The 20801-nt window shown below is 41.4% G+C and overlaps 1 protein-coding gene across 4 annotated transcripts in view; it reads right to left on the bottom strand.

The window, feature by feature from the left end:
* neb (nebulin) overlaps window positions 1-20801 on the bottom strand; it is a 57867-nt gene that overhangs the window by 21955 nt on the left and 15111 nt on the right. For all 4 annotated transcript variants that reach the window (XM_041056919.1, XM_041056917.1, XM_041056918.1 and 1 more), the window contains exons 31-99: window positions 20594-20800; window positions 20381-20485; window positions 20128-20235; window positions 19698-20009; window positions 19285-19491; window positions 19080-19184; window positions 18877-18984; window positions 18475-18786; window positions 18140-18346; window positions 17935-18039; window positions 17704-17811; window positions 17281-17592; window positions 16956-17162; window positions 16755-16859; window positions 16461-16568; window positions 16036-16347; window positions 15738-15941; window positions 15380-15484; window positions 15144-15251; window positions 14574-14885; window positions 14276-14479; window positions 14063-14167; window positions 13824-13931; window positions 13421-13732; window positions 13127-13330; window positions 12869-12973; window positions 12676-12783; window positions 12190-12501; window positions 11880-12083; window positions 11673-11777; window positions 11182-11289; window positions 10748-11059; window positions 10444-10647; window positions 10223-10327; window positions 9993-10100; window positions 9587-9898; window positions 9281-9484; window positions 9035-9139; window positions 8813-8920; window positions 8381-8692; window positions 7805-8008; window positions 7564-7668; window positions 7293-7400; window positions 6900-7211; window positions 6658-6762; window positions 6367-6465; window positions 6147-6248; window positions 5905-6012; window positions 5473-5784; window positions 5252-5356; window positions 5039-5143; window positions 4835-4939; window positions 4614-4721; window positions 4382-4492; window positions 4050-4247; window positions 3511-3615; window positions 3238-3342; window positions 3035-3139; window positions 2803-2910; window positions 2588-2701; window positions 2198-2395; window positions 1860-1964; window positions 1651-1755; window positions 1433-1540; window positions 893-1000; window positions 673-780; window positions 442-546; window positions 223-327; window positions 30-128 (exon numbers count right to left, since the gene is read on the bottom strand). In XM_041056919.1, the coding sequence (XP_040912853.1) occupies window positions 30-128; window positions 223-327; window positions 442-546; window positions 673-780; window positions 893-1000; window positions 1433-1540; window positions 1651-1755; window positions 1860-1964; window positions 2198-2395; window positions 2588-2701; window positions 2803-2910; window positions 3035-3139; window positions 3238-3342; window positions 3511-3615; window positions 4050-4247; window positions 4382-4492; window positions 4614-4721; window positions 4835-4939; window positions 5039-5143; window positions 5252-5356; window positions 5473-5784; window positions 5905-6012; window positions 6147-6248; window positions 6367-6465; window positions 6658-6762; window positions 6900-7211; window positions 7293-7400; window positions 7564-7668; window positions 7805-8008; window positions 8381-8692; window positions 8813-8920; window positions 9035-9139; window positions 9281-9484; window positions 9587-9898; window positions 9993-10100; window positions 10223-10327; window positions 10444-10647; window positions 10748-11059; window positions 11182-11289; window positions 11673-11777; window positions 11880-12083; window positions 12190-12501; window positions 12676-12783; window positions 12869-12973; window positions 13127-13330; window positions 13421-13732; window positions 13824-13931; window positions 14063-14167; window positions 14276-14479; window positions 14574-14885; window positions 15144-15251; window positions 15380-15484; window positions 15738-15941; window positions 16036-16347; window positions 16461-16568; window positions 16755-16859; window positions 16956-17162; window positions 17281-17592; window positions 17704-17811; window positions 17935-18039; window positions 18140-18346; window positions 18475-18786; window positions 18877-18984; window positions 19080-19184; window positions 19285-19491; window positions 19698-20009; window positions 20128-20235; window positions 20381-20485; window positions 20594-20800 (11067 nt within the window). The remainder of the gene's footprint in view (window positions 1-29; window positions 129-222; window positions 328-441; window positions 547-672; window positions 781-892; window positions 1001-1432; window positions 1541-1650; window positions 1756-1859; window positions 1965-2197; window positions 2396-2587; window positions 2702-2802; window positions 2911-3034; window positions 3140-3237; window positions 3343-3510; window positions 3616-4049; window positions 4248-4381; window positions 4493-4613; window positions 4722-4834; window positions 4940-5038; window positions 5144-5251; window positions 5357-5472; window positions 5785-5904; window positions 6013-6146; window positions 6249-6366; window positions 6466-6657; window positions 6763-6899; window positions 7212-7292; window positions 7401-7563; window positions 7669-7804; window positions 8009-8380; window positions 8693-8812; window positions 8921-9034; window positions 9140-9280; window positions 9485-9586; window positions 9899-9992; window positions 10101-10222; window positions 10328-10443; window positions 10648-10747; window positions 11060-11181; window positions 11290-11672; window positions 11778-11879; window positions 12084-12189; window positions 12502-12675; window positions 12784-12868; window positions 12974-13126; window positions 13331-13420; window positions 13733-13823; window positions 13932-14062; window positions 14168-14275; window positions 14480-14573; window positions 14886-15143; window positions 15252-15379; window positions 15485-15737; window positions 15942-16035; window positions 16348-16460; window positions 16569-16754; window positions 16860-16955; window positions 17163-17280; window positions 17593-17703; window positions 17812-17934; window positions 18040-18139; window positions 18347-18474; window positions 18787-18876; window positions 18985-19079; window positions 19185-19284; window positions 19492-19697; window positions 20010-20127; window positions 20236-20380; window positions 20486-20593; window position 20801) is intronic.

Genomic DNA, 20801 nt, shown 5'->3' on the forward strand with positions numbered 1-20801 from the left:
GCACATTCCAACCAAAAGGAAACACGTACCCTGAATTTGGTGATGTTGCGGACGTGGATCATCTCTGGGGTGTCATACAAGAAGCAGCCAATACCTCTCAGCCACATCAGGTCCTCTTTGTATTTCAGCTAAAAACACAAAATGATTTTATCAAACAATTTCTTACAAAGGATTTTAAGTCAATTAAAGTCTGTGTCAAACTTATGTGTGTTTTCACTATACCTCGCTGGTGATCTCATTGACATGGTAGCAGTGCATCAGCTCAGGTGTTATGGGCATAGAGATCAACTGGCCTCTGCTGTTGTAGTATTTCTCTTTGTAGCACAACTGCGATAACAGGGGAACAAAAATGTGGCATGAATACAACATACAAATCCATCAAGCTACATGAATAAAAACAGGAGCATGAAGGACATTAATTAAGTGAAAACGGTTCCATACGTCGCTGAGGTGCGTCTGGTTCATCTTGACTTGTTTGATATCAGGGGTGTCGTAGGTTGTGTGGATCTTGTCCTTTTGCTTCTGGTACTGCTCACGATACAGACGCTGCGGAAGGGAAGAAGGCGACATATGATTTTGTTTCTTCCAGTAAAAGTGTCAAAAGGGACTAATGTAAATCTCCACCAACACTAATGTGTCTGGGTCAACAACAGCAGCAGTGTGTTATCTTACATCATTGCTGATCTTGTTAGCTTTCCTTGCACCGACAAAGTTGACACCCTCTGGATGAAGGGTGTATGCCTTAGCCTTCATCATCTCGTAGGCCTCCTTGTACTTCACCTGAACAAATAAAAGCGAAGGTATGTGATTCAGTAACATCAAACCACATTATCAAAAGGGCTAAATTGCTGTAAAAAGAAAAAGGCCGCCAGATGATTCAAGAAATACTTACATTGCTGGTGACGACGCTATTCAGTTTAACTTGCTTGATGAGAGGAGTGTCGTGTGGCAGGGAGTAACCTGTCGGCATGAAGTTCTTGTTGGCCTCTTTGTACACGTTCTGAGAGAAGCCAACATAACAGGGTGAGACACAGCAAAAAACATATATGGCAAAATATAGAAACACACATACTGAAAATCCTGAAGGAAAACCTGAAGGAAACCTTTTAAGAATAACCTAATGTCCAAATCACTTCCTATTTTCTCCCTACACCAGTGCACTATGTTTACCATGTACTGCAAGGTCCACACAAATTCCCACAACAAAATGAAAAATGTATTGTAACAGCTGCTGTAACAACTGTAAAAAATTACAGTCATGGCTCACTACACCTGTGTCAGTGATGATCATTATTCATATGCCCAAAAACTCACATTACTGCTCACTATAGCATAAAAAACAGAGTATGTACAGTGTATGGGGTTCCTTACATCCAGAATTTGTGAACATATTCTAGTAGAGTAGAGTGAATATTAAGGAATATTAACTTACATCACTCTGGATGTAGTTAGCCAGGCGTGCCCTCTGTGTGTCAATGGTAACAGCAGGAGCAGTGTTTGTGCCCTTGACATTGGTGTTGTAATCGTAGCGGTAATGCAGCTGGAAAAAGAGAAGAAAAAAGGTGAGATGTATGGTCATCATGTTTTTTTTTGATGTAATGAATTACAGATAGTGTCAACACTGTTAAGAAAATTTAAAGAGACACTTACATCACTCAGGTTCTGAGCATTCTGCTTGGCTGTCTCATACACTGGAGTCTCCGTCACCACTGAATAGTTCTTGAAAGCTTCAATACCTTTGGCTCTGTACTTGTGCTAGAGTGAAAATACAAGAGAAGATAGGAAAAAAATTTTTTACATAACTGAAAATTATACCAAAGTACAAAGTAATGATGAATTAATATATTGACTGGGCTAACCTCGCTCTGAAGTTCACCGGCATGCTTGACACGAAGGATCTCTGGTGTGTCCCAGGCGTAACAGCCGATACCCTTCAGCCAGTTGAGATCATCTTTGTAGAAGATCTGGGGAGATCACACAACAAAGCACACAAGTTAAGAGACTTTTGGCTAGTCTGTTTCTAATGAAGTTAGTTGAAACCTGACTATTTGTCATAGAGCATATGGATTTAAAAAGTAGGGACACTTATAAATCTTTTTTTTCTTTACTATGTACATTCTTGAATTTTCAAGGTATTTCTCAAAACCGTAACGGTAGCGGTAACAAACAGAATATCAAGCTGAGGGCAGTTACTCACGTCACTGAGTTGCTCGTTGACTTTGCGTGCTTGGACGTACATCTGCATGTCAGGTAGACAAATCCACTGATGCAGGTACTTGCGGTAGTGTATCCCACTGACGGTGGACTGGGTGTTGCGGGCAGACAGGATTTCCAGCATGTCTGGAGGGATATGATTCTTGGCCTTGGTCTTCTCATAGTTCTCCTTGTACAGACGCTATACAGATGGACAAAGGGTGGTTCTTTCAGTTCTTGCATTATGTATACACAAAAAAATGGACAAAGCCGGATGTGTTTTAGCTGCTTGTTTGTTAAAACAGAGCTAATCTTAAAGTGCAGCTCCTGTCTTCCTCATTAAAAAATGCAGATGTGGAAGATAAAACGGCAAATCAAATCAAATTTAACTTACGTCAAGGACCAGCTTTCCGGATTTGACGCAGCGAGCAGTGGCAGGATCGTCCTCAAGAGACTTGGGCAGACTGTAGAGGGATTTGAACTTCTCATAATCCTCCTTGTACTTCACCTAAAGGAGCAAGATGATTTATATTGTTTCTTAATGGTCAACAGTCAAATTCATACATAAAGGAATGAGGAACAAGGAACAGAAATCAAAGCTGAACTCACGTTGCTGAGAATGATCTTTTGCTGTTTGGCATGTTGCAAGGCATGTGCATCATGTGGAATCTGGTAGCTCTTGGCTTTGATTTTGTCCCAGGCGGAAGTGTAGTTTTTCTGTTAACAGAAAACAGAATATTTTCAACATTCTGTGGCAAATAAACACCCAGTTTACCAAGCTGATATCTTAATTCTTGTCATCGGCTGAAAGGCAGATTTGTTTTTCATTTGCTTCACTTACGTTGCTGAAGAAGTGTTTGAAGTTGTGGCATCTGGCATAGTCGTAGGTATCCAGACAAGTGGTATACAGGTGCTTCTCCTTATGATAAGCCTCCCTGTAGTTGAGCTGTCAATGAAAATTGTTTAATTAATGCATCGAATTGAAATTGAAGGGCATTTTTTAACTCCAATAATACGTATGTTTTAAAAGTGCAGCTCACTCACCTCACTGGCCCAGGTGTGACCCAGAACAGCAGTCACATAAACTGGGGTGTCTGTCACAATGGAGTAATTGTTGAATTCTTTCTTGGCATCCTCTCTGTATTTAAGCTAAGAGAGAAAGATTTACATGGGTAAATTACACAGTTCTGCAACCAAAACATTAAATTATTTTCTAAACTCTATGGTGGCTCTAAAAATAGAATCTTGTCTCAGTGAACAGCAAACTGTGAATAATAGTTTTAAAGGTGTCCTGTGATCTTCCATGTTATTACTCACATCACTCTGCAGCTCGTAGGACTTCTTGGCACGAATGATCTCTGGTGTGTCCCAGACATAGCAACCGATACCCTTCATCCAGTTCAGGTCATCCTTGTAGAACACCTAATAAATGCAAAAAGCACAAAATTGTATGTTCAACGATGGAAAAAAAAAACATTTGGATTTTTGTAAAATCTTTTGCTTGCAAAGAGATAAATTATTACAGCATGTACTGCATATCAATTTAACATCTCATGAAATTGTGTCTCGGGATAGAAATGCTTGTAGCAGCAGAGAAAATTCTCATTTAATGGGAACAACTCCAAAATAACTGCTATTACAATAGAACTCAATAGGTCTCAAAACTTTAAATGAAAGAGCTATAGGTTAACCATATATCATATATGTATAAAGATATTTGAGTACACTGTCTGCATATTTAACATAAAATTTTGAAACAGCGGATGTGACGTGAGTTTATCCAGTCGTTTGCCACAGGACATTGCACAACAATCAAGTACAAGCAACAGATGTGCAAAATGTGAAAAAGGACCTACATCACTGAGAATCTCATTGGTCTTGCGGGCACGAATGGCATCCTCTTGTTCAGGATGGCAAGTCCACTGGTGCAGGTAGGTGCGGTAGAGGACATTGCTCAGCATATCCTGGCACCGCTTAGCTACCTGGTTAGCAATTATGTCAGGCGGGAGGTGGATCTTGGTCTTGCTGTGATGGTAGTCCTTCTGGTAGAGCCTCTGTAAAGACGTGTTCAGCACGGGTTGTTGCCATTAAGATTGTAAAACAAATTTACCAAAACTGAAGTTTCTGTGCATTATAGCAAATACAAATCCTAATCTAATAAATGGAGAAACCATTAATAATATCTTACCAGTCCCTTGTTCTTCTCCTGCTGTCCACAGCGCATCACGTCAGGGAAATCCACCAGGGTTCCAGCCATGTAGTGACCCTTGGCCTTCTCATGGATTTCTTTGTACTTAACCTAGTGGGACCCAAAATAATAAAAGTCTAAATTTTGTTTACAGACTATAAGCAGAAAACATGATTCCCCGTGCTTTTGCCTTATCAGCACTGACCACTATAATGAAATGCAAGACACTCACATCACTAGCGATCTCCCTGCCCTTCTTGCCAGAGAGAAGTGGGATGTATTCATGGTTCAGCTGGTAGCCTGTAGCCTTAGACTCGTCCCAATGCAGTTTGTAGAGTTTCTGAAATTACACAAAGTAGGCACAAATATTTTAAAAATGCTGATAAAATATGATATGCACTTTACAAACTGTGTCTTGTAAAATTAATGAATTTGCTAATTATTTTAAATTACCTCACTGATGTTCTTAGACACCTCTCTGCTATGGGCCAGTTGAGGAGTGTCATCAGAACCAATGTAATGACCCTTTTCTGCGTTGAATGTCTCTTTGTACTTCAGCTATAGTAGAAGAAAAAAGAATATAATTTAGATTTTCAATTTGATTGTCAATTCATATGTATATTGAAATTTAGCAATTAGCAATGTTTTTTTACATACATCACTGAGGTTGGCAGCATTTGTCTTTGCCAGAACGATCTCCGGGCGGTCCACGACCAGGGTGAATTTTCCAAAGCAATCTTTGGCATCCTTCTTGTAAAGCCTCTGCAAATAAAATAAGAGCATCACGATGAGATACAATAAGCTAACACCAAGATGAGGGAAAAAAAAAGAAAAACAGCCAGATGCAAAGACAGAGCACGGTAAACCCACTTCGTTGAGAATCTCCTGGGCCTTCTTGACCTTGACGTGTTCAACAGAGTCAGCTGCCACCCAGCCGCAGCCACGAATCCATTCCAGGTCAGCCTTATACACACACTGTTAAAAGAAACAAAAACACATTTTAGAGGGTAAAGAGGTAATTTCCCATCAATTTATTGTGTAAGCATGATAAATCCTAGTCCTAGTTTAATGTGATTCCTGAGAGCACTCACATCACTCTGAAGATCGTATGCTTTGCGGGCCTGGATGACATCGTTCTGGTCTGGCAGACAAGTCCACTGGTGCAGGCGAGTTCTGTAGTTGTCATCATTGACTTGGATCTGGCATTTCTTGGCCAGTTCAAACTGAAGCATGTCCACTGGCAGGTTGAACTTGGTCTTGGACTTGTTGAAGTCCTTCTTGTACAGGGCATCACTGGCAATCTTGGCGGAGTTCAGAGCCAGCATGATCAGGGGGTCGTCCTGGACGCTGAGGGCACCGATGTGGTGGCCAACCTGCTTACGGTATCCCTCAAGGTACTTGTGCTGGAAGACAGACATAAATCATTGTCTCCACATCAGCTTTTTCCTCAGTTAAATTTAAAACAATTAGAATAAATTATCTTATTGTGAAACAAACAAATGTAACTTTGAGTAGCTACGCACTTTACTCTGCACTTTTGTCGTTGTGATGCATTGCTTGATTGGCACAGCATCTCCAGGCATGAAGTAACCTGTTGCTTTGACCTCGTCCCATGCTTTCGTGTAAAGTTTCTACAAGAGATGGAAAAACACATTATAGAGTTTATCATAATGTATACTTTATATATTTTCATAAAATTGTAATGTAACAATGCATTGCTAAATCAAAATATGCAGCACTCGTATCACACGAGCAGTCAACTTACAGGATGAACGTTCTTCGCCACCTCTCTGGCTGTGGCAAGAGTTGGAGTGTCCACCAGTGAGTACTTGGTCTTGTCCTGGTGCCAGGCCTCACGATATTTGGCCTGAGAAGAGAGAGAAACCAACATTACGTACCCGAAATCACGTAACGTCAGGTGGTTTAACTGAAGAGAGGACTTTAAACATCCAAACAGGATCCGAAAGGCAGAGAGTCATCCTCACCTCATTGAGAACATCAGCAGCATTCTTGGCACAGACCAAGTCGACTCTGTCATTTGGAACTATGAATTTCTGCTCATCCAATTTGACACGGTAGCCTCTCTGTGTAAAAGCAGGAATTAGAAATTAGAAAATAATTCAGCAAACATACTAATGATACATGTGTACATTGTTTTTTTGGTTTAAGAAACACTAAACATGCTTTTAAAATATTTTACAAATGTATATATCAATGTCTGTGATTTTACAAGTTCTTACAAAGTCAAAATGAAGTTAATTCGTAGTCAAACTTACTTCAGCCAGGACCTTCTGAGCATTCTTCACCTTCATAACATCCACACTCTCATGTGGCATCCATCCACATCCACGTATCCACTCCATATCAGCCTTGTACACCGCCTGAGGAAACAAAGCAGGCAGATTTGTTCATGGCACGTCACTGATAGAGACAATAATCACAAAGTGAGAAAAATGGGCTCGTTGTTTCAATAGCGTATGCGAATGAACACTATCCAAGTGCACTACCATAAACCTACATCACTCTGGAGATCATAGGCCTTTCTGGCTTGGACCACATCATTGGAGTCTGGCAGACAAGTCCACTGATGCAAATAAGTTCTATAGTTGAAGTCATTGACTTGGATCTGGCATTTCTTGGCCAGCTCAAGTGTCAGCATGTCCACCGGCAAGTTGAACTTGGTCTTGGACTTGTTGAAGTCCTTCTTGTACAGGGCATCACTGGCAATCTTGGCGGAGTTCAGAGCCAGCATGATCAGAGGGTCGTCCTGCACACTGCGAGCACCAATGTGGTGGCCAACCTGCTTACGGTATCCCGCTTTGTACTTGTACTAAAAGAGAAGAGATGAAAGGTTAAGCAGCTAATTTATTACAGTGCTGGACTCAAACCATATCCTTATTTTTTTTCTTACATCACTAATGATATCTCTGGAAGCTCTAGCCTTAAGCACAGAGATAGCATCCTCCTTGATATGGTAGCCTTTGGCCTTCTGGTCATCCCATGTCTTTGTGTACAGTTTCTGCACAGAACAAAGTATCACCAAAAAAACTGTAAGACATACTGACAGCACAGAAAAATCCAACAGTGGCAGACTAATACATTTCAAGAATTAGATTTTAAAATACTTTTAAGATATTTAAGCACATTTTTTGTGTTAAGTAACTGTAATAATGCAAACTTACATTACTGATGTTGACAGAATTGGCCTTGGACAGTTCAAAGCCGGGGGCGTCAGGTGGCAGGTGAATGGTGAGCTTGTCTTTATCCCAGACTTCCCTATATTTCCTCTGTTAGAGAGTAAAAATAAAGCATTAATGTCTTTATTTTGACACACTCATACAGATATTTGTACAAAATATTTTGTTTTAAGTTTTAAATTCACCAGAGAAAACATCTAGCATGCTGATAAGTGTTATTACTCACATCACTGAGATTGTCTGCGTTTTGTTTGGACAAGACAATTGCTGGGAGGTCCACAACACTGGTGAACTTGACAGTGCTTGGGTGCTGGCGGTAGAGCCTGTCATTTAGAACAGTCTGGGCATTTCTAACTTTGAGGACTTCCACAGAGTCCTGAGGTGACCAGCCGCATCCTCTCAGCCACTCCAGATCAGCTTTGTAAACGGCCTGAAAAACAAATAGCAGTTTTAGCCCCATCAAATACATTTGTTATTGTTCTTGCAAGTTTTGTAATTGTCTGATTGCAGGGTCTCTCATGGACGGATAACATGGCTCAATTAAAATCTGTTGGAAGCCGGTCTAGGTTCTAAAGATTGGGAGTGATATGAGTATCCATGAAACTAACAGATATCCAGACCTCAACAAAACTAGCAAGCACGGGTTTTCATGGTCAAGAAAACACAGTAACTTAATGTAATTTCCGTAATATTTTTTTTTGGCATAATAGTAAGAGTAGGATAAGAGCTAACAACAAATTGAAAACAATTCTTCCTTACTTCATCAACTCTCCACAAGCCCCTAAGTTTTACATGTACTTACATCACTCTGTAAATCGTAGACCTTTCTAGCCTGGACCACATCATTGGAGTCTGGCAGGCACGTCCACTGGTGTAGGTGAGTTCTGTAGTTGAAGTCATTCACTTGCTGCTGGCATTTCTTGGCCAGTTCAAGGGTCAGCATGTCCACTGGCAGGTTGAACTTGGTCTTAGTCTTGTTGAAATCCTTCTTATAGATATTGTCACTGGAGATCTTGGCTGCATTAGCAGCCAACATAATCAGCGGGTCGTCCTGAACACTAAGGGCACCAATATGATGTCCACACTGCTTGCGGAAACCAGCCTTGTATTTATACTGAAAGATTGAGACAGAAATGACGTGATCATTTTCTTAATACAAATGTTTGCTGTAAAATGAAAAATGGAAAAGAATGCTGCTTGTGCAATTACAAAGTGAACGGAGGCACAGACTTACATCGCTGACGATGTCTCTGGAGGCTCTGGCTGATAAAACAGAAATTGCATCTTTGGGAAGGAAGTAGCCTTTGTTGATGGTGTCCATAAAGCCTTCACGATAATATTTCTGAGGAAACAAGAATGATGCTGTTAAGGTGTCTGATATTTAACAAGTAGTAGTGTGTTAATAACTTGTGATGTACTCATTGGCGATTAAATAACTTAAGAGGCACTCTGTTACCAGACTGGTGTTGAGTTTATTCTGTCTGGCCAGGGTGATCTCTGGGGTGTCAGGCATGATGTGAATGTTGGTCTTGTCCTTTTCCCAGGCAGAAATATATGCTTTCTGTAAAACAGCATAATAACAGGGTTCAGTGAGACATCACGTAATATATCTAACATACATTTTGTAAATGTTTCAATAATGTTCATAAAAAAAACAATAAAATACAACAAAATAACACTAAATAAAATGTTCCATCTCTACCTTGTCCATGATATTGGCATTGGCCTGAGCAAGGGCATATGGCATGTCACTTGTCTTAGCAGTGAACTTGAAGTTGCTGGGATGCTGACGGTACTTCCTGTCGCTCAGGATCTCTGCTGCCTTTTTGGCTTTCTCCACATCAACTGACCCAATTGGCACCCAACCTGTACCCTTGATCCATTCCATGTCAGCCTTGTACACAGCCTACAAGTAGGAGGTCAGAGGAGTCACAGTGAGTTAAAAAAAAAAAAAAAATATGAATGTAGCATTCGACAAACAGATGATGACATGATTCTCGTCACTCACATCACTCTGCAGGTCGTAAGCCTTTCTGGCCTGGACCACGTCGTTGGAGTCTGGCAGGCAGGTCCAGTTGTGCAGATGAGTTCTGTAGTTGAAATCATTGACTTGGATCTGGCATTTCTTGGCCAATTCAAGATTCAGCATGTCCACCGGCAGGTTGAACTTGGTCTTGGACTTGTTGAAGTCCTTCTTGTACAGGGCATCACTGGCAATCTTGGCGGAGTTCAGAGCCAGCACGATCAGAGGGTCGTCCTGGACGCTGAGGGCACCGATGTGGTGACCAACCTGTTTACGGTATCCTGTCTTATATTTATACTGCACAGAGAAAAAGAGTGAAATGATTAGTTAAGAGAATAAATACAAGCACACATCAAAATAAGAGAAAAGAATTCAATTATATGTTACATACGTCACTGATAATATCTCTTCCATGTTTGGCAGCAACAACAGAGACAGCATCAGCCTTGAGATCATAGCCCTTTCTGAAGATCTCCTCGACACCTTCCCTGTATAGTTTCTGAAAAAGGACAATAGACAATAGATTAATTATAAAATGAAAATCACGATGCATAATGCAACACTGATATTCACTGATGGGAATCTAGAATACTAAATCATGTCAAAACAGACCAAACATACCTTGCTGATGTTGTATGCATTAGCTTTGGAAAGCAGCAGCTCAGGCATGTCAGGAGTTACATGATTCTTAACCTTGTCAGCCTCCCAAGCAGCAATGTAATTTTTCTGTGGTGAGAAACAGATAGAAAGAAAAAACAAATGAACTTCACAAATTCATATTATTTGTAGGTAAAAACAGAACAAATGCGTCCAATTTGTAAAAGAGGGATATGGTATTTTACCTTATTGATGATATCAGCATTAGCTTTGGCTAAGACCATGGGCATGGAAGTCATGTCAGTCTTATATTTCAGTGTGTCCGGTTTCTGCCTGTAGAGACGGTCACTAAGAATTTTTGCAGCATTCTTGGCCTTCAACACATCCAGCGAACCAATGGGGACCCATCCCACACCCACAATCTCATCCAAGTCTGCTTTGTATACAGCCTGGTGGGAAAAGCGTGTACAAATAACATCAAATCACATGAGCACAGTGAGCCTGTCAAAATATGTTGAGATATGTTGAATACGTCACAAACTTGCTTACATCACTCTGAAGATCATAGGCTTTCCTGGCCTGGACCACATCATTGGAGTCTGGCAGACAAGTCCACTGGTGCAAGCGGGTGATGTAGTTGGCGTGGTTGACCTGAATCTGGCATTTCTTGGCCAGTTCAAGGCTCAGCATGTCCACTGGCAGGTTGAACTTGGTCTTGGACTTGTTGAAGTCCTTCTTGTACAGGGCATCACTGGCAATCTTGGCTGAGTTCAGAGCCAGCACGATCAGAGGGTCGTCCTGGACGCTGAGGGCACCAATGTGGTGACCAACCTGCTTACGGTATCCTGTCTTGTACTTGTACTGATGAAATCAGCAGAAAACATTTTATGTTACAAGCAGAACATCTCTGGTATATCTCTTTATACCAGTGTTTTAATAATAAAAAAAGAAATACTGTATATGATGCAGTGTAAGTCACTCACATCACTGATGATGTCCCTGGAGGCCTTAGCAGACTTGACAGAGACTGCATCCACAGGAAGGAAATAGCCCTTTTGAATTGTTGCCTCAAAACCTTGTCTGTATTTTTTCTGAAAAGAAAGAGATAAATGAACAAAATTTCTGCATGAAGAGAGAATCTACCAGTGAGTATTTAGAAAAGCTTGAGGATATCAAGAATATCCCGGTATAGTTAGCAGTCCGACTTTGCTCAAGGGATCACATTTGTAGAATCTACTGTAAGAAATTCAAGCCATAACAAGGAGTAATGTGAATGTGGCTTAAGGTGGTTAACAAGTAAACACAACTGCCAACAAGAGGGTTTCCAAATTCTGTGAAAATTATTTCAAACACTTAAAGGATTTTGACACACCTCCAACACAAGAACCAGCCTTGCCATAGATATAGCCAAGATCACGTAACAAAAAAATTCAGAGGTCATCTTCCCATCACATGCAGCAAGAATTATACTCACCCTGCTCATGTTGATAGCATTCTGCTGAGAGAGGATGATCTCAGGAGTGTCAGGTTTGATGTGCAGCTGGGTCTTGTCCTTCTCCCATGCCTCGGTGTAGAGACGCTGGAACAAACCACAAATAATCCCAGTGTTAACTATAATATCAACAAGAGAGATTATGAGAGTGAAATCTGCAATGCAAATCAAGATCATTATGAATTCTACCTTGTTCATGGTCAAGGCGTTATTCTTTGCCAGTACGATGTTCATTGCATCTGTGGGGCTGGTGAAGGGAACAGTGCTGGGGTGCTGGCGGTACTTCCTCTCGCTCAAAACCTCCGCTGCCTTCTTGGCTTTCTCCACGTCAAGTGAACCTATGGGGACCCAGCCCAGGCCCTGGAGCCACTTCAGGTCAGCTTTGTAGACGGCCTGTGAAGGGCAGTAACACACAGTTAAACTCGTAACACACTCTGTGGTATGAACATAAAATAAAAAAAAACAAAAAAAAACAAATCAGCATGAAAGTTATACTCACATCACTCTGCAGGTCATACGCCTGTCTGGCCTGGACCACATCATTGGAGTCTGGCAGACAAGTCCAGTTGTGCAAACGGGTGATGTAGTTGGCGTGGTTGACCTGAATCTGGTTCTTCTTGGCCAGTTCAAAGGCCATCATGTCCACTGGCAGGTGGAACTTGGTCTTGGACTTGTTGAAGTCCTTCTTGTACAGGGCATCACTGGCAATCTTGGCTGAGTTCAGAGCCAGCATGAGCAGGGGGTCGTCATGGATGCTGAGGGCACCGATGTGGTGGCCAACCTGCTTGCGGTATCCTGCCTTATATTTATACTGGAAGAAAAAGAAATATTTTTGTTTGTGAACAGTTACACAAATGCTAAAATGCACAACATCTGTCCAATAAATAAAAGAGATGATGTTAATTCTACATCTGAAATGCCTCTCTGCTGTACACAACATAATGAACAACCTTCAATTCAATAACAAAACATCATAGACACTTACATCACTGGCAATGTCCCTGGAAGCCCTGGCTGCGATGACGGAAATGGCATCATTGCGCAGATCATAGCCCTTCTTCTTGGCATCTTCATTAGCCTGTTTGTACTTTTTCTGCAAGCAAACACAATCATCTCAGTGCCGTAATCTGTAAATAAGAGCTGCTGTACCACTACTACTGTTTAATTTTTTCACATACCAAACTGTAGTTCACATTGTTTGCTTTGGCTAGAAGAACATCCATAGCATCAGGCATGACATGGATCTTCGTCTTCTCCTTCTCCCAGGCTTCAACATATGATTTCTGCAGTCACAGAAACCAACCACGTTAAAATTTACTGACATTATGAACTTTGTAAGTATGTGATTTTATGATAAATACTTTCCTTAGAGTAGCCATATATAGTCAACAGAGTTTGATATTATACTATATAATTCTTTGAATATGATTTCGTACCTTGTTCATAACCTGAGCATTGGCCTTAGCCAGTACCATGGGCATGTCTTCGGTAGTGCATTTGAACCTGTAGTTGCTTGGGTGCTGACGATACTTCCTGTCACTCAGGATCTCTCCAGCCTTCTTCGTCTTCTCAACATCCAATGAACCTATAGGCACCCATCCAATACCCTGCATCATCTTCAGATCCTCCTTGTATACAGCCTGGGCAAAACAAAAAAAGGGTTATTATGGTTTAGAATGTTCTAAGACTTTAAAAATATGCAATCATGAAAATTTTCCATTCATACTCACATCACTCTGCAGGTCATATGCATGTCTGGCCTGGACCACATCATTGGAGTCTGGCAGGCAAGTCCAGTTGTGCAAACGGGTGATGTAGTTGGCGTGGTTGACCTGAATCTGGTTCTTCTTGGCCAGTTCAAAGGCCATCATGTCCACTGGCAGGTGGAACTTGGTCTTGGACTTGTTGAAGTCTTTCTTGTACAGGGCATCACTGGCAATCTTGGCTGAGTTCAGAGCCAGCATGAGCAGGGGGTCGTCCTGGACGCTGAGGGCACCGATGTGATGGCCAACCTGCTTACGGTATCCTGTCTTGTACTTGTACTGAGAGAAAACATTTTAAAAGTTCCATGGTTACATTCATAGTAATAAATGTTTGGTAACTGTTTGTCACCAGTGAAACCCAACAGCTTACATCACTGGCAATGTCCCTTGAAGCCCTGGCCGCGATGATGGAAACGGCATCATTGCGCAGATCATAGCCCTTCTTCTTGGCATCTTCATTTGCCTGTTTGTACTTTTTCTGTAAACAAAAACAATCATCCCACAGATGTTAAGAATGTTTATTTAAGTGGGGTATTAATATGACAATATTGATTTCAATCCATGAATAAGAGTTGCTGTACCACCATAATCGTTTAATTTTTCACATACCAAACTGTAGTTCACATTGTTTGCTTTGGCTAGAAGAACATCCATAGCATCAGGCATGATATGGATCTTTGTCTTCTGATTCTCCCAGGCTTCCGTATATGATTTCTGCAGTCACAGAAGGCAACAACATGAAAATACTTTCCTTAGAACAGCCATATATAGTCGATGAAATGTGATATTGTACTATATCATTCTTTGAACATGATTTCATACCTTGTTCATAACCTGAGCATTGGCCTTAGCCAGTACCATGGGCATGTCCTCAGTAGTGCTTTTGAACCTGTAGTTGCTTGGGTGCTGACGATACTTCGTGTCAGTCAGGATCTCTCCAGCTTTCTTTGCCTTCTCAACATCCAGTGAACCTATAGGCACCCATCCAACACCCTGCATCATCTTCAGATCCTCCTTGTAAACAGCCTGGGCAAAACAAAAAGGGTTTATTACATTAAAAGCTTCCCAAAATTTGAAAAATATACAATGATAAACAAAACAACTTTCCACACGGACTCACATCACTCTGCAGGTCATATGCATGTCTGGCCTGGACCACATCATTGGAGTCTGGCAGGCAAGTCCAGTTGTGCAAACGGGTGATGTAGTTGGCGTGGTTGACCTGAATCTGGTTCTTCTTGGCCAGTTCAAAGGCCATCATGTCCACTGGCAGGTGGAACTTGGTCTTGGACTTGTTGAAGTCCTTCTTGTACAGGGCATCGCTGGCAATCTTGGCTGAGTTCAGAGCCAGCATGAGCAGGGGGTCGTCCTGGACGCTGAGGGCACCGATGTGGTGGCCAACCTGCTTACGGTATCCTGTCTTGTACTTGTACTGCAAATGCGGAAATAAACACGTGATCAAATAATTATGGTACTTGTAAATCAAAGATATCAGTAGAATTTTTTCAGACTTTGCTGAATATAAATGATCATGTAGGTAATCAATTTAAATTTTACTAATGTGAAATATTAGCATGTGTAATATACCACATTAAACAAGTGTTATTTAAACTTCATGACATAATTCTTACATTTTTAGATGAAATGTTATTTGTGCAAAATGTAAAAAGTGTAAATTAAATCATTTTACATCGCTGGCAATATCCCTGGAAGCCCTCGCTGCGATAATGGAAATGGCATCATTACGCAGGTCGTATCCCTTCTTCTTGGCCTCTTCATTTGCCTGCTTGTACATTTTCTGTATAAAGGGGGAAAAAAAAAACCTTTGAAACATTTTCTAAAAAATGGTGGTGTATTATGAGGTGTATTGTTTCAGAAGCTATGACAACAGCTTACAATTTTTGACAAGGTTTGAGAAAGACTCACCACACTGTAGTTGACTTTGTTTGCTTTGGCCAATAGAATATCCATAGCATCAGGCATGACGTGGATGGTGGTCTTGTCCTTCTCCCAGGCTTCGGTGTAAGCTTTCTGTAATTTTTTTTTTTTTTTTTTGGTTAAATTTACATCAAAAAAATAAATTATTTAGATGAAGATGTCATTCGAATGCAATCATAATTAACGCTGAATCTAGTCAAGCTGAGGAGGTTTTCAATGAGTCAACTGGATTCGGTTTCAAAATCAGAAGTAGTTACGCTTAGACAGTTTTTTGAACTGTTATAAGTTTCTAAAAACACAACCTAAATACAAAAAACAACAAAACTGTAGGCAACAGAAGAAGTACCTTGTTTATAACCTGAGCATTGGCCTTAGCCAGTACCATGGGCATGTCCTCAGTAGTGCTTTTGAACCTGTAGTTGCTTGGGTGCTGACGATACTTCGTGTCAGTCAGGATCTCTCCAGCTTTCTTTGCCTTCTCAACATCCAGTGAACCTATAGGCACCCATCCAACACCCTGCATCATCCTCAGATCCTCCTTGTAAACAGCCTGGACAAAACAAAAAGGGTTTATTACATTAAAAGCTTCCCAAAATTTGAAAAATATACAATGATAAACAAAACAACTTTCCACACGGACTCACATCACTCTGCAGGTCATATGCATGTCTGGCCTGGACCACATCATTGGAGTCTGGCAGGCAAGTCCAGTTGTGCAAACGGGTGATGTAGTTGGCGTGGTTGACCTGAATCTGGTTCTTCTTGGCCAGTTCAAAGGCCATCATGTCCACTGGCAGGTGGAACTTGGTCTTGGACTTGTTGAAGTCCTTCTTGTACAGGGCATCGCTGGCAATCTTTGCTGAGTTCAGAGCCAGCATGAGCAGGGGGTCAGCCTGGATGCTGAGGGCACCGATGTGGTGACCAACCTGCTTACGGTATCCTGTCTTGTACTTGTACTAAAGAAGCAAGTGTGAGAGTTTTGATAACCAAACTCAGGTGAGGGGGAAAGATAACAAATTATATGTACAGTTGGTATTACAGTATAGAAGTACCACACACACACACTTACATCACTAGCAATAGCAGTGGAGGCCTTGGCAGCCTGGACTGCAATGGCATCAGCACGAAGATTATGGCCCTTCTTCTTGGACAGCTCATTGTCCAATTTGTACAGTTTCTGAAGAGAGAGAGAGAGAGAGAGAGAGAGAGAGAGAGAGAGAGAGAGAGAGAGAGAGAGAGAGAGACAAACATACAGCCATGTGAGTCATGAAGAACTATCTTCACTTCATTTTTCATTATGAATTATGACAGATCTAGAAAATAACTGGAAATTGTGCAGAAAAGTGAAGGTATTACACTATACCTCACTGTAGTTTTTCCGGTTGCCTCTGGCCAGAACAATGTCCATTGCATCAGGCATGACATGGATCGAAGTCTTGTCTTTCTCCCAGGCTTTTGTGTAGGATTTCTAAAAGTCAAAATGTACGTAATGTGGTTTGATTTAGGAGATATAAATAATAGATAGGACATTTCTGTTGATTTCATGTTAAGTCCTAGCCAATACCTTATCCATAATCTGGTTGTTGGCAGTGGCCAGCGCCAGATCCATGGACTGCATGTCCTTGGTGAATTTGAAGTTGCTAGGATGCTGACGGTATAGTTTCTCACTGAAGGCCAGGCCGGCTGTTTTTGCTTTCTCGACATCCAGTGATCCGATAGGAACCCATCCTATTCCTTTCATGAAGCTTACGTACTCACTCTTGTACTGGTTCTGAGGGGGGGATATCAACAGAAACAGTATTCATTCACAAGAGCTACATACAATAATGGAAACAACAATGTAAAACTGGATTTTTGTAAACTACAAATAAGTCACACCCTCTACGTACATCACTGGCAATGAACTGCATGTTACGAGCCAGTTCCAGGTTCATGGCATCAGGCAACACTGTGTAGTGGGAGATAATCTGCTTGTATCCAGCCATAGTTTGAGCAGCAGAGGCCTGCTTGGCATGGACCACGCTCAACATGTCCACTGGGGAGTGATACTTCAGCTTGGACTTGTGGTAGTCCTTCTTGTAGTTCTTGTCACTCTGGATTTTGGCCACCTCCATGTAGTGGACCAGCAGAGGATCGTCCTGGAGGCTGCGGAAGCCAACATGGTGGCCTCTGGCCTTCTCGTAAGCCAACTTGTACTTGTACTGTGACAACAAGCACATACTTAGTCATTCACAGAGACTGTACTGTTTTATAATAAATCTGAGCAGCTATATTGTGAATTCTGATTTCATACAGAACACTTTACAACTTACGTTACTGGCAATAGTGGTACCAGTCTTGGCAGCAAGAATGGGGATGGCATCTGCTTTGAGGTTGTAGCCCTTATTGGCCATTTCCACAATACCAGCTTTGTACAGTTTCTATAAAAGTAATGAAAACAGTGAAAAAAACAATGTTCACATTCACAAACTGATCATCATTAACCAAGTACAATATTAACTATCATAAGCATTTGATTTTTTAGTTTCAATGATCCCCCTTACGTTGCTCATATTGAGGGAATTAGCCTTGGCCAGGACAATCTCAGGAGAATCTGGCATGACGTGGACTGTCAGTTTGTCCTTCTCCCAGGCAGCAGTGTATGCTTTCTGTAAATGCAGAGAGAACAAATGAATGATAATGGTTATGAACCCAATTATTAACATTTTTGTGGCACTGTACTTTAGGGAACAGTTGAACAGACAGCACCTTGTTCATGATCTGGTTGTTGGCAGTAGCCAGAGTCAAGTCCATGGAGTCCATCAGCTTGCTGAACTTGAAGTTGGATGGATGAGTACGGTACTTATGGTCACTCAGAATCTGACCGCCAACTTTAGCGGTCTCAACTCCAAGTGAGCCAATAGGTACCCATCCGACACCTCTGACATAGTTGTTCCATTCAGACTTGTAGTCCCACTAAAAAGAAATGTAAGACCTCATGAATCTAGGGATTGTACTACAATTATTAATTGTTATCACCCTTTATATTTGGATATAATTATTGTGGGCATAGCACAGCAGATATTTTAATATTTCAAACTTACATCACTAGACTGGACATTCATGGTGCGAGCCAGCACTAGGTTCATGGCATCTGGGAGAAGAGCATAACTGTGCTGGATCTGTCTGTATCCAGCCATAGTTTGAGCAGCAGAGGCCTGCTTGGCATGGACCACACTCAACATGTCCACTGGGGAGTGATACTTCAGCTTGGACTTGTGGTAGTCCTTCTTGTAGTTCTTGTCACTCTGGATTTTGGCCACCTCCATGTAGTGGACCAGCAGAGGATCGTCCTGGAGACTGCGGAAGCCAACATGGTGGCCTCTGGCCTTCTCGTAAGCCAACTTGTACTTGTACTGTAACAGTAATTAAACACTTGTTGACCATGTACAATGGGTTGTAGTGGATAAACTTCATTTTGGTACAGGAATTTATTCCCAACTTACATTACTGGCAATAGTGGTACCAGATTTGGCAGCAAGAATGGGGATGGCATCCGCTTTGAGGTTGTGGCCTTTATTAGCCATCTCCACAACACCGGCTTTGTAGAGTTTCTGTGAAAAACATATCGATTTGTATGAATAAAATAAGTTAAAATTAAATCAATTTACACATTAGTGAACTTTTGTAATGTAATTTAATGCCTTACGTTGCTCATATTGAGGGAATTAGCCTTGGCCAGGACAATCTCAGGAGAATCTGGCATGACGTGGACTGTCAATTTGTCCTTCTCCCAGGCAGCAGTGTATGCTTTCTGTAAATGCAGAGAGAACAAATGAATGATAATGCTTATGAACCCAATTATTAATATTTTTGTGGCACTGTACTTTAGGGAACAGTTGAACAGACAGCACCTTGTTCATGATCTGGTTGTTGGCAGTGGCCAGAGTCAAGTCCATGGAGTCCATCAGCTTGCTGAACTTGAAGTTGGATGGATGAGTACGGTACTTATGGTCACTCAGAATCTGACCGCCAACTTTAGCGGTCTCAACTCCAAGTGAGCCAATAGGTACCCATCCGACACCTCTGACATAGTTGTTCCATTCAGACTTGTAATCACACTGAAAAAACATGAGACCATAAGGTTGTCATATGTAATGTTAAAATCTTTGCCCAAATGTGTAAATGAAGCACAACAGAACGTATATTCTGTATATTATATTTACTATTTTATTATATTACTTGTATGTTACATGTGGTTGCGTTTCAAACACAGTTTTGCTCCAGAAAGATACGATTCCTAAATAAAACTGCCACTGCTACTCACGTCACTTGACTGGGTGTTCATGTTGCGACACAGCTGCAGGTGCATGTTGTCAGGCAGAAGGAAGTAGTTGTGAGGGATCTTTCTGTAACCAGCATAAGTCTGAACAGCAGAGGCCTGCTTGGCATGGACCACACTCATCATGTCCACTGGGGAGTGATACTTCAGCTTGGACTTGTGGTAGTCCTTCTTGTAGTTCTTGTCACTCTGCAGCTTGGCCACCTCCATGTAGTGAACCAGCAGAGGATCGTCCTGAAGGCTGCGGAAGCCAACATGGTGGCCTCTGGCCTTCTCATATTCTTTCTTGTATTGGACCTAAAAGAAAAAGAAAAACGAATTAGTTACCTCTAGATATTAGTGGCTGTATCAGTTACATGGAAAAAAAAAAAGTACTTAACACATTCTGTGTTGGGTAGATTTATGATTTACATACATTGCTGGCGATATGTCTGCCTTGCTTGGCATGCAGAATAGGAATAGCATCAGGCTTCATGTCGTATCCCTTGGCAATATCCTCCAGCCACTTGTGCTTGTAGTGACTCTGTGGATAAACAGCAAAATATTAGGTACACAGATGATGCTCATATACACTTGGTATTTCAAGCAAATCATATTCCTTTGACTTGCATATTCGTTGATAAAACAGCATCTAATGTTGATATTCAATAAATGTATTGTGCTCTAACCTCACTAAGGGACTGGGCATTGAATTTAGCCTGGAGGAACTCTGGACAGTCAGCGGGCAGATTATAGGTGTGCATGAACTTCTCGCCAGAAGCTTTGTATGCAGTCTAGAGGACACAAAAAGAAAAGGCAATTTTTGTTACATACTTGTTGGAGATGTTTTGAGCTGGGATGCATTAATATGTAAAGCTATTATAAAGAGAAAACCTTCTTACTTTGTCCTGCTGCTTCGTGTTGGTCAGAGCCAGAGCCATGTTCATGGCATCAGTCTTGCTGGTGAATTTGAGAGTACTGGGATGCTGGCGGTAGCCTCTTTCATCCAGCGCAGTTTTAGCAGCTCTGGCCTTCTCAACTTCCAGAGAGCCAATAGGGACCCACCCTGCGCCTTTATAGAAGTTGTTATAATCTGACTTGTAGACATTC

The sequence above is a fragment of the Toxotes jaculatrix genome, chromosome 15 (assembly GCF_017976425.1).
Source record: "Toxotes jaculatrix isolate fToxJac2 chromosome 15, fToxJac2.pri, whole genome shotgun sequence".
Taxonomy (NCBI): domain Eukaryota; kingdom Metazoa; phylum Chordata; class Actinopteri; family Toxotidae; genus Toxotes; species Toxotes jaculatrix.